At 28.9% G+C, this 13,022-nt stretch overlaps 1 protein-coding gene across 1 annotated transcript in view; it reads right to left on the bottom strand.

The window, feature by feature from the left end:
• LOC111621053 (RRP12-like protein) overlaps nt 1-13,022 on the bottom strand; it is a 69,689-nt gene that overhangs the window by 22,727 nt on the left and 33,940 nt on the right. The window contains exons 14-22 of the mRNA XM_023363106.1: nt 11,728-11,870; nt 11,523-11,644; nt 11,389-11,453; nt 9,669-9,785; nt 8,686-8,824; nt 8,482-8,609; nt 6,576-6,674; nt 3,987-4,160; nt 3,881-3,916 (exon numbers count right to left, since the gene is read on the bottom strand). Coding sequence (XP_023218874.1) covers nt 3,881-3,916; nt 3,987-4,160; nt 6,576-6,674; nt 8,482-8,609; nt 8,686-8,824; nt 9,669-9,785; nt 11,389-11,453; nt 11,523-11,644; nt 11,728-11,870 — 1,023 coding nt within the window. The remainder of the gene's footprint in view (nt 1-3,880; nt 3,917-3,986; nt 4,161-6,575; nt 6,675-8,481; nt 8,610-8,685; nt 8,825-9,668; nt 9,786-11,388; nt 11,454-11,522; nt 11,645-11,727; nt 11,871-13,022) is intronic.

The raw sequence follows: 13,022 nt of genomic DNA, 5'->3' as shown, positions 1-13,022 counted from the left end.
AAAGTAAATCATGCTTTAATCTTCAAAAATATTTTTCAATTTCATATATTTTTAACATATAAAACAGTGGTTTTCAAAGTGGGTACTACCATCCACTGAGAGGTTGTGAATAAACCTAAGAGTGAAAAGAAGCGAGGGAACTTCATGGGGCACTAGAGTCAGGATCTTGACTGAATGGTGTCTATAGGCGAGGGTTGGGATCACTGACAACTTTTCCCTTTCCTTCATAAAAATGGGTAAGAAGATACATTGTATTTAATGGTTTTCAGATATGGAGGAAACATAGTGAGATTCACAGAAAAGTTTTTCTTGAATATTTCCAAGCCTTTCTCACAGAAGGGAAAATGGGTTAGGGGATGTTGGGCAAATGTTTATGGAACCAAGGAGGTGATGGCTCAAAAAAGTTTGGGAACCACTGATATAAAACTGTCCTAAAATAAAAAAATTCACAACAATATAAAAATTCTTTTTATTTTTTAATTCACTTTATATTTTATGGAATATATCATGATGACAAATGACAACCACTGAGTATTGGCTATAAATAAACTAAAATCCAGCAAAAGCCTGAGGATGTCCGTTTAAGATGGAAGAAAATGTTTGCTGGATTTTCAAGAGTTGTTTTTGATTATTGAGAATGTAGTATATCATAATGTCTCTGACTTTTCTTTGAGGCTACTTGGTTGTCTTAACAAGTGTTAAAACAAACTCTTAAAACATAAAATTTCCAGAATATAGAAAATATCACTTTCAAATAATACCTGAAGATATTATTTTTAGGGCTTTGCTAATCCAACAACTAAGTTATACATTTGAAATCAGCATCTGATGGAAAATTAATCAGTAAAAAATTGTAATTTTGAACAGTTTAAAAGTTTAATTCTAATTAAAACTAATATTTATTTTATAACATAACTCATTAATATCAGTTACACAATAATTTTTCAGTAATTATTCAATGACAAAAATTTCAAAACATTTTCATTCATAATATTAAATATTGAAATAAGTTATTTTAATAATAAGAATATTTTTTGTTAACATGTAAAAGATTGTTATTTTCAAAAATTACTATTACACTAGAAATTTCGCTGTCAAGCAAGATGTAATACTTTTTATAAGAAAGTAGACATTTAAGAATTGAGAAGAGTACAAATTTCAAGAAATTCAAGAGTTGCTAATAGTATAAACTATTTAATTTGTAGAAATATCTGTTCTAACATAAAGAGCAACAAAACAAAATTTCACCTGAAGTGGACAAAAACAGAAGGAGTTATAGAAAATTCATTTACACACACACAAACAAACAAACAGATGATGGTCTTTACATTTAAAAAAATATTAAAATCTTTCTTTATACACTACATTCTGAATAAACACACTATTGTCTTTTAAAAGGTTTCCTTGTCTTTCTTTAGTAATGATACCTTAATATGGTTTTGCTTTCTTGAACAGGATGAAGCAATATCAAGTTGACCATGATAAAATACTGATTAAGAAAGGTTCTCACATGATCATGTCTGTCTCTGAGATTTGTTAATAATAACAGCAAAAGCTAGAATAATAGGAAACTGTTGATGCTTTAGTATAAATGGCAAATTTACATTACTGGGGCTAAATCAATACAAGGAAAATTCACAATATCACCTTGATTAGAGTCAGATAATATTTCAGCTGTAATTAAATAGCACTGCAAACTTTTTATCATAAGCCTTGTCCCATTGCAAAGGCCATTTTTTTGAGCACAGAAAAAAGCAAGCAATAAATTTGCTTACTTTTTTGTGTTCCTACCCTCCTGAACTATTCCAACTGGTCTCAAATTACTACAGAAGAAATTTGAACTTGATATATTAATATTTAGAGGTAGCTCAATGACACAAAGTTTATAAAAAAAGCAATTTATGATAAACGAAAACATACAAGACCTGTTTTGGGAAACCAGACTTGTTTCACTTTTTAGGACAATTACAGACAAATTCATGTGGACTCTACAATATTCAAAAACTTGATGGATTATAAACCAAAATGAAAAATTTTTTAAACATCACAATCACAAAGTTTGAAATTTTCAGTACTATGTTCAATGTTGCAAAACTTATATCCTCAAGCAACAGCTTGCATCTTCTTCTTCAGTATCTGTGCTGCTGCTTGAGGATATTAGTTCTGCTATTTCTTCACCACTTCTCTTCAAGTTTTCCATTCTACATTTTCTGTTAAGCATCTGTTCCTGTCTTTGTGCTCATTGTTTCTCCTCGCAGTTAATTTTGCATCCACACCTACCATTGCCCTTTACAGCCTTTTTCATGCTGTGCTAACAAGAACTCATGATCCTCTGGAATTTTTATCATTTCAACTATTTGCTCTAAGATGAGAAATATCAAAAAGTTCATCTAGTTTACTAACAAATTTAGCCTCATTTGTTTATTGTGTTACAGATTGTCGCAACCTTGTTTATTCCTTACCTTGATTACCTCGTTTTTCTTTAGCAAACGCCATTCTTCAAATGTTCGTTCTAGTTTAGTTATGCAGTTTCTTGGATCCATCATTGGAATCCTTGCCATTTCAAAAAATATTGCAAGCTTTTCAACTGTAGCAGCTGATGACTATCTGATAGTTTGTTTCAGTTGAAGCATGCATACACAGATGTAAAAACCAAGAGCCAAGACATAAGAATGGCAACTTGTTGCCAGTTAATTCAGTTACTGTTGAACAAATGAGGTATACTTCAGTTTTAGATCTAGTTGCTGCTGCTTATTTATTGTTTAATAACTTTGCCAAAATGAACAAAAATGTATTGTGATTTACTCAAGCAGTTTCTGGATTATATAGTCTATGCATCTGATGATATCAGCAGTTAGTGTTGCTACCTTTTCAAATTCAGTGACCCGAAAGGCAGGTGAGATTTGTTTGAACAGAAGTTCCTAACGCATGCACAATGTCAATTTGCATTGCAAAGAATAACGTGCAGTGCATGCTGGTTCTAAATCAGTTACAGCTAGGGACTAGGGAGACTTGGGTAGTAGTAACATAAGTAACTAAATTAAGAAAAAACAACTATAGATGACAGCTCTATTGGATATTGGAGATGTGAATACAAATCGTACAAGCAGGGGAAAAAAAAAGGTTGACAGGTTGTGCACGATATTCCTGGACAAAATTAGTAGTTCACCAGGACAGTGGGTTGATTCCCAGACTGTCCGGGTGAATACCGGACGGGTGGTAACACTATCAGCAGTCTTTCAGCAACATGCCTGAACTTGTTCATACAAGCCAAATAGCCAATAGGTGCTTATATAAGTAGTACGAGTAACTGAGTCAACCTCAACTGGAAACAGGGAAAAATATTTGCAGCAAAACTTGAAGATGTCAGCAAAATAAAGATCACGGGTCACGACAGAATTAATTCTGTGGGAATGTCATGTAACTAATGTGTGATTAATTTAATGGTTTATTTATAGAGAGAACCAACTACAGTTTTACAAACTGTTGTACTAAAATGGATACATTGTGGATGAAGCTTGTGATTGCCATATGCTCATCCTTACTATTTGAAACCTATAAAACTTCAGTGATATTGAGCTACCACTAAACATTCACCAGTGGAGTAGATTTTCGGCACAAATGTTTTCTAGATTTATTAGAATGGAAATAGAAAGTAGGAGGTTCACATTTACAAATTGTAAAAATAAGCTCCACCCTAATAAGTAGCCTATACTTTCCATGAGAACATATAATGAATATAACCAAAATTTCATCTAGATTGGACAAAAATTGTGAATGTATATAAGAAATTCATGCATGCACACACAACTTTTATACATATTAAATTATACAAAAATTACTTTTATATATTATAATTATTTAGTAATTACAAACTTACTTTTATTGTAACCGGTGTATGATATTTTCCTAATATCTGTAATAAATAAAAATTCTAAAATCTGTCAATTTAAAATAACTTTATGCAATTATTTTTTCAAACATACCTCAAAACAAACACCAATTATATTAATAACATGGGCCCAAGCTAAATGATACTGATACTTCAATCCTCTCTCAATGCTTTGAAATAGCTTGCTTGTAACCATAGTAAATTTAGTAGATGTCTTATCAAAATCTGGATTTTCAACACACTTCTGTATGCAATCTCTCAGTAAAGTCTAGTAAAACAAAGAAAAAACATGAAAATATGCTCATTTATAACAAAAAATAAAATTGTGAGATCCGGAATTTTATTGACGAAAATCCCGCTCTTTTATTAACTAAAATTTTAATTAATTCACTTTCGTTTATGTAACAAATTAGAAGAAAAAAATCGATCTTAGCCGGGAATGTGTAAACCTTACTGTCATAACTATCAACATCTATTGTTCTCTACATAACTTGCAGCTCGTCTTGCACAAAAGTTTATAGTTAGCATCCACCTTTCGTCACCTGTTTTGGGTCCCTGGGACACCTATAACCTTTAGCTCATGAACATCCGATCACGTGATGGAAATTCCCCACAAAAAGCTATAAAAGACCGTTCCTACCCCCTCTCGGGGGAGTCTCTTAACGAAAGCCAGACCGATGACATTGTGCCGATTCTTCGAACCTGCCGACATTCCGATCTCCGAACATCGTTATCCGATCATCTCCAAAGTTGCGAACTTTTTATCATTGTGCTCATTTGGATTAAAACCACCTTTTATTGAACAATTAAGTGCCTCCATGGACTTACTCGCCTAGGAACCATACAAAAGAGGTATGAAAAAGGGTGTACACTCTTGAGCTGTTAGGCGGTCTAGTAACAAGATCAGTGTAACCGTTTTGTCAAATTTGTTCATTTTAATAAATTTTTGTTTTATATTTGTTAAAATGGTAAACTCCTTTACTCGTTTATGTCCTTCACCTTATCGTCGGCCCCAAAAACTCTCCCTCCACTCGCCTGACATTTGAGTCCCAACCCTAAGGACTGTTATCGTACAACCAGCTATCCTGACAGTGAGCAGGTTTAACGACCTGTTGTCCGTACAGGGAGAGTCGATGATTCCCGACCTCCCCGGCAGTTCACAAAATAATTTATATATATATATATATATTATTAAGATGAATACTGTCGTATACATATTTAATTATTTGAGTAATCATGTTATTTATTCGTTTAATCGAGTGAATATCTATTAATTTCTATAAGAAATGATCACTTGTTTGCAATAATAAGTGGAACACAAACGAAAGTTCTACCGTAAGTACTTAAAAGCAACCATTTACGATTAACAGGAAAACACTAAAATATGTTTAAAACGGGTTTTTACAGTGTTTTAACCATCCGCCATTCGCTAAAACATGTAAAATTAGATCCTACTGTACAAATCTGACTTGAAACATTGTTCTGTAGTAACATATAAAAGGCCTTTCGCCCAGTTTAAAAACTCGAGATCCTATGCTGCAACTTGTTTAGCTTACGTGTGAATCGGTTCCGGAGTTGAGCGATGTAAAGGAAATCGATCACAAAATTTTAAAGGTCGAAGAGTAAAGAATAATAATAGATATTAAATTATATAAATTCGAATGTTAATTCAAAAATAGCAGTACTTGATGCATCGATGAGTTAACCCATATTATTTTTATAAACAATAAAATCATGAATAAATGTAGATATGTGATTTAACCTGTATAATAATAGAATTTTTGATTTATCCGGTTATTTTTTTTATTCTTCCGCTAAAGAAGGCCTTTTTAATCACGTCCGTAATGGGTTCGAAGGGCCTAGCGATGAGGGATGGGGGTTCGATATATAGGGAACACGAGGTCGTCTCTCGAGCCCCAGACTGAAGACTTAATCACCTTTATTTATTGGGTTTAATAAAGGTTCTGGTTTATTAATTAAAGAACAGAATATAATATTATGATATTCTGTGAAAGTACAGTCAACTTCTGAACAACGGCCACTGACTGAAACATGCTGAGTGGCCGTTCTTCGGAGGTTATTTGTATGTATTATAAGTTCTTGAAAAAATGGATGACCTATAAAATTATATATATATATTGAAATTAACGATTATATCGTATAGAAAAATGAAGTTGTTAACTAGAAATTTGACCCGATATTTAACTATTTAATACATCCCTAATCACTTAAATTATTTATTTATTTAATTGTTTATTTATGTAATAAATATTACATAATATTAGAAATAATGGATCAAGGATTGGAAAGAAATTCTTAATAAAATTACACCATAAAATGATTTTTAAAGTAGTTCGAAGGTTAAGTGTTTCGGCAACGTAATTACATAACGTAAACTAGAAAGGGGTTAAAGAATTAAGCAAGAAAACACAGAAAACAAGGAGTTTTATCAGTATTTAAGTCTTATATATTCGTATTGAGGATAAATTTTTAAAGAATTTACTATTTTATTCTTATATAATTAGAATAAGNAAAAAAAAAAAAAAAAAACTCTCACATACAAATATAAAAATTTAAAGCTATCAAAAGAGAATGTAATTATATTAAAACAAATACAATCTACAATTCTTAAATTATTAAAAATAAATTTCACAGAAAACTTAAAATTTATAATCTTACTTACATTTATTATTTGGGCATTTAATTCTGCTGTTAAATTAGATCTGTTTGATATATTTTTAAACATTCCATGTAATGCTTGTAATGAACAAGATATCACCAACTGAAATATAAAATAATCAAATAATTTTAATTGAAACACAATTATATATTAAATTCTTATTAATCTAATCTTATTTAACATTAGAACATTATAAGCTTTATTCTTGCCAACAGTATGCAAGAATAAAGCTTTATTTTTAATCTATACATTCATTACTGTTAATATATTAAACATATTAAAATGAAGTATTTTTAAAACTATTATTAGCAAAAAATTTTTCTTTTTATTCTTCTAAGTATCACAAGTAAAAAAAAATATATATAAAATCTGTTTACTTGTTGATCTCTATTATACTTATAAAGAACCTAGATTTTATACTACTGTTATATCTAGAATCATTATAATATTACAATGATTCTAGATATCTGAGATATCTGCTGGTGATAGAAAATGGCAAATTTTTTCCTGTCTCTCTACAGATCATCATTTTGTATAAATTTCTTATTTACACATTCATTTATTTTTCTCAACATAAATCAATTATTGTTATTTTGTTAAATAATTTAGTTCAGTTAAATTTGTAATAAATAAGCATTCATTTTAAGTATTAGAATATTCCACTATCATATGTTTATATTTTTTTTATTCATTCAGTTTTGTTTATATCCTGATTCTCACCAATACTATTGATTGTTTCTTGTCTTCTACTCTAAAGCACATATTAATCTTTAATATAATATTTACCATGACATAGTCAAAAAACTAATTTAATCATTACATTTGCAACCTACATACTTTGAGATATATATAAAATAATTAAAATTAAGAACATTTTACTAACAGGCAATATATATTATACAGATACACTTCAATGGATAAGAAATGTATTCGGTATTCTTGCATTTATAAGGTCATTTATGATCTAAGCAATTAATAAAAATTGATACAGTGATTTGTTTACTTTTTAGTTATTGAATAAATGTAATTTTTTGAACATTTTTGATTTTTTCAATAAATGATTTATTAAAAATTACTTTAGCCACCACTAAGTTGTTAAGATCATAAATTACATAAATGCGAGAAAACCAAATATCTTCCTAAACTTTAAAGTGGTCGGCAATTCAACTTCATAACATGATCTTTGAACTTTCACCAAATAAATGCAGTTGTCTTAACCTTAAAAATGTTTCTTTTTCATTATTACTTTACTATGGTTCTTGTGAAATGAATGATAACTAGAGTAATGTTTATGGTTTCTTGGTACCATAGGCTTAATTCCAACAATAAGACAGAAGTTTAACAACATTAATATGTATAAAAATAAATGGTAATTGACAACTTAACCAGATTAGTATTCTCTAACAGATAATGAATATTGTTCAGTTTTTACAACCTGCCTTCCTCCCCTATTCCTATTTTAAGTCAGTCTTTATTTGACACCTATTATCAAAATTCATCCTCTGAAAGAGTATTTGAACTAATTCTTTGTTTTAATTTTAAAATATTTCATACATATTTAATTATTTCAGAATATTGAAGGCAGGACTTTGTGTTTTCATAAGGTAGGTTATAGACAACAGCATCCATTATTTAGTGTCCGCTATTTAGAGGAAAATATTATAGATGTCTCATTTGAAGGTTTTGAGGATTGTAAAAATTTTCATTAAGTAGAGATGTCCACTATTTCGAAGTGTTCATTAATGGAGGTTTCATTGTAGTTGGATTGCTAAATAAATTTTGTCATGATATATATATATTAAACTATTTATATTTATTCAATATCAAAAGTGAGGCATCACCATTATATTCATTTGCTTCAACAGATAATCAAATTATTACTAAAATAATTTATTAAATTTATACACACCGCATTTCCAAGAGTCATTATTTTCAAAATAACTTCACAAGTTAATTTTAGTTGGGAAGTAGGAAAAACACAGAGAATTTCTTTCAATAATCCAAGAACATGAAGAGTAGCAGTTGAATTTTTTCCTCCTAAAATAATATTAATTAATAATTTCATATTTAATAAAAAAAATGTGATAAAATATAGTCATTATTTTTACAATACCTCCATTTTCTTCAATACTTTTGATGCAAAATTTTGATGTCATTGTGGAAGCTGGATGGCAAGTTATATTCTGTCCCTGAATTACAATATCACTTCCCTTCAAAATGGAGCAAACAGCATGTTGTGCTGCTTTGCGTAACTAAAAAGAAATTTAATATAGTTTATAATAACCATATTTAGATTTGTAACTTATTAAGTTTTAAACATATCATTATTTCCTAACTTATTACAAATTTTAAGTTTTAGATTTTTTTAATATTAAATTAAATCATCAAAATTGTTCATTACAATAAATTCATAATATACTTAGATATAGAGTTGGATAGGGCAAAACTAATTTTGCATTTTATAACATTACATAATATCAAGTTAAAAATTGAGAACATATTTCATATCTATATAAATTAATTATGACTGAAAGTGAAAATCCAAATTTTGAATTATTTTTCAATTTTATAGCAGTTGTGAAACATTTTAATTACATAAAATCTTAATATGATTTCTGTAAAATTTCATTTCAAAATTTTTCTCTCAATTTTCCACAATATTTTTAATTCTCTCTCATTCACTGATAAACATCTATCTATAAAAAACAAAACATATACCTAAATTTCATTTCTCATGTGAAATTTAGATATATGTTTTGTTTTTTATAGTGTCAGAAAAAGATTAAAAACAAACTTCAATAATTTAATAATAGTTGTATTTCTCTTCTACTTGAATAGTAGACCATAAGCAAAATTTTTGTAATAAACAAAATTTATTTAAGTTAATATTAAAGTTATCATAATCAATTATAAAATATATGATTGATTAATAAAAAAAATTAAAAAAATTTAATTAATAGCAATTATCAATAAGTATTGAAATTAATGTAGTAGTAAAATCTGTTATATCAATTCACATTTTATGAATTATATGAACTGAATAATAAAATATGAATTTATGTCTTTCTATAGAATACACATTTTTATTTACAATACCTTCGGTTTAGAATGTGTAGTTAGCACAAGTATATTATTGTAGATTTTAAGTGTTAAAGGAAGGTTCCAAATAGCTGCTTCTTGATGTCTTAAAAGGATAGCAATACATTGTATAATCTATATTAAAACAAAAAATTTGTTATTAGAACATATTTTATAAATCCCTGTTGTCTCAAGAATAAGCCAAACAATTAAAATTTTATTTCTTATTATTAAAAACAATAAATGAAGCATGCAATGCTATAATGTTCTAAATGTCAAAAACAAACTTTTCAGATGTAAAAAACACTTTTTTTTTGTGAATGAATTCATTTCAATTTTACAATAAAATACTAAAAACGTATGTTACAAATTCTCTGGAATATCAAAATGATGTAAATACAGTGGGTGATCGGTTAATGAACAAATCAGATAATGAACACTTTCGTAAAAGATTTTTATGTTCAGACAATGAACACCTCACAGGACAAACACAAGACGAAGTGACGTATAATAATGAATACTGATTGGTCTTCCCTTGTCTTCAGGCAACAATCCGAATCTTTTTGGAGCACAAGAGACGTTGACATCGATGCTCAACCCAATATATACTAATCATATAGCATTCCTCCAAACTTTGAAATTCTTCCCTGTAATTCCAGCCTTTTATTTTTCTGACAGAAACAATTCTTTTATAGTATTTGCAAGACTGTTGGACGGGCACTTGTTAAGTTTTGCATCAGTTTTATTTTCAAAAGATGAGAGTATAATAGCAAAGGTAGAGAGTGGGCAGATGTCTGATGTCTATTGTTGCTGGTCAGTATGGCTCAAACAAGTCTACAGTAGGCCACAGTTCAATCTTATCTATGAAAGATACTGTATTATCAAGACAAAGCAAGCAGCTTAAGGAGTAACAAAAATCACATCTGAGAAATAAAGAACATTGAAGAGCTCATATTGGAACCTGAAACTGATCTGATGACAGAAGAACGCCAAGAACTCTTGAATGAAGAACACCAAGAAACTCAGTGAGATATATTTTCTTCTGAAAAAGATAATTAATGTCGATATCTGCTATTAAACATTTTTTTGAAGAAGTGGAAGGATGTCAGAACAACAGTCTTAGAATGGCATCCAAACCAGGTTGAGGTTAATAGGCTTAGGGATCTCTACAATTACAATGCTATTAATTACTTCTGAAAAATCTTGAAGAAGAGAGAAAAACAACAGGCATTAGACAGATTGTTTAACCCCCACAAATGGAAAAATCATGACTAATAAAAATGCAATACTGTGTATATACGTATTTTGATTATTACATATAAATAAACGTAGTAAGAAAGTATATGTTTTTTATTTTTGGGGTCTCCAGAACGAATTAATCAAATTCCCATAAAAACCCATGGTAAATTGATAATCGGTTAATGAACAATTCGGATAGCAAACAAAGTCTTGGAATGGATTATGTTCGTTANATTAAAAATATAAAAATAATATATTTTCCCTCTTTGTAATTTTTTCTATTAATACCATGTGGACTTTAAACTGAGTGTTTCCATACTGAATTTTACAAAACTCTGATAGTAAAGGTTGCAACCACAAATTAGTAAAAGTTGTTAAATATGTAATAAATTAGTCAGGATCATAAAAAGGTGTACAGACCATTTGAATAAATATGATATTTCTAATCTTAAACATTGTTTTAAAAAATGCTAATACATTTTAATAAAAAAGTAAATACCTGTGATTGAACTGCAGAATAAAGCTGTGCCTCAATATTATGATTTGAATGTTGACACTGAGTAACTGTAAAATAATTATTAAGATTAATAAGAGTTATTAATAATAAATGATGAATAGAACATTTGCAAATACCTTTCTTTTGAATTTTAGTTGCAAGAGGAAGAAAATAATTTGTAAAAAATTCCAATTTTGTTTCTTTAACATTATCTCTAATAACAGGGAGAAGCCAACTTCGAGCAAAGTCAAATTTATTGCTGTAATAATTTTAATAAAAATTGCTGTATATTTAAAAACATTTTTTGCTCCTATTATAATATAATCTAAAAATTAAAACTACCTATCTAAGTTGAGATTTAATGGTATAGCATTTAAAACAACATCAGGACCCATAGAAGCCACCGCTTTCCCTACTGTTTGATCCAACACTTTAGTATGTGTGAAGTTGATGCTATCTCTAAGATCAGCTAAAGATTGTAGACACTAAAAAAATTCTTCAATCAATATTTTTAAAAATTATAGATATATTTTTAAAAAAATCTTTACAAAATTTCAAAGATAAACTCTTAAAAGTCTAATAGTTAAAAGTTAATTAACAAATTTCTGTAACCACTTTATTCTTGCTGAGAAATATTTATTTATATCATCATAAATGTTTTCTACAACCTAAATTCTGATAGAATTTAGGTTGGAGATGAAAATTTATTAATTATTCCTCACTGCTGAGTCTGATTTTGATAGTTAAAAGTTATTTGAAAGTAAATCATGCTTTAATCTTCAAAAATATTTTTCAATTTCATATATTTTTAACATATAAAACAGTGGTTTTCAAAGTGGGTACTACCATCCACTGAGAGGTTGTGAATAAACCTAAGAGTGAAAAGAAGCGAGGGAACTTCATGGGGCACTAGAGTCAGGATCTTGACTGAATGGTGTCTATAGGCGAGGGTTGGGATCACTGACAACTTTTCCCTTTCCTTCATAAAAATGGGTAAGAAGATACATTGTATTTAATGGTTTTCAGATATGGAGGAAACATAGTGAGATTCACAGAAAAGTTTTTCTTGAATATTTCCAAGCCTTTCTCACAGAAGGGAAAATGGGTTAGGGGATGTTGGGCAAATGTTTATGGAACCAAGGAGGTGATGGCTCAAAAAAGTTTGGGAACCACTGATATAAAACTGTCCTAAAATAAAAAAATTCACAACAATATAAAAATTCTTTTTATTTTTTAATTCACTTTATATTTTATGGAATATATCATGATGACAAATGACAACCACTGAGTATTGGCTATAAATAAACTAAAATCCAGCAAAAGCCTGAGGATGTCCGTTTAAGATGGAAGAAAATGTTTGCTGGATTTTCAAGAGTTGTTTTTGATTATTGAGAATGTAGTATATCATAATGTCTCTGACTTTTCTTTGAGGCTACTTGGTTGTCTTAACAAGTGTTAAAACAAACTCTTAAAACATAAAATTTCCAGAATATAGAAAATATCACTTTCAAATAATACCTGAAGATATTATTTTTAGGGCTTTGCTAATCCAACAACTAAGTTATACATTTGAAATCAGCATCTGATGGAAAATTAATCAGTAAAAAATTGTAATTTTGAACAGTTTAAAAGTTTAA

Source organism: Centruroides sculpturatus, unplaced genomic scaffold (genome assembly GCF_000671375.1).
Source record: "Centruroides sculpturatus isolate CEXI.00-Female unplaced genomic scaffold, Cexi_2.0 scaffold324, whole genome shotgun sequence".
Classification (NCBI taxonomy): domain Eukaryota; kingdom Metazoa; phylum Arthropoda; class Arachnida; order Scorpiones; family Buthidae; genus Centruroides; species Centruroides sculpturatus.
The sequence above is the reverse complement of the archived record's forward strand: the minus strand, read 5'-3'. Positions and strand labels throughout refer to the sequence as shown.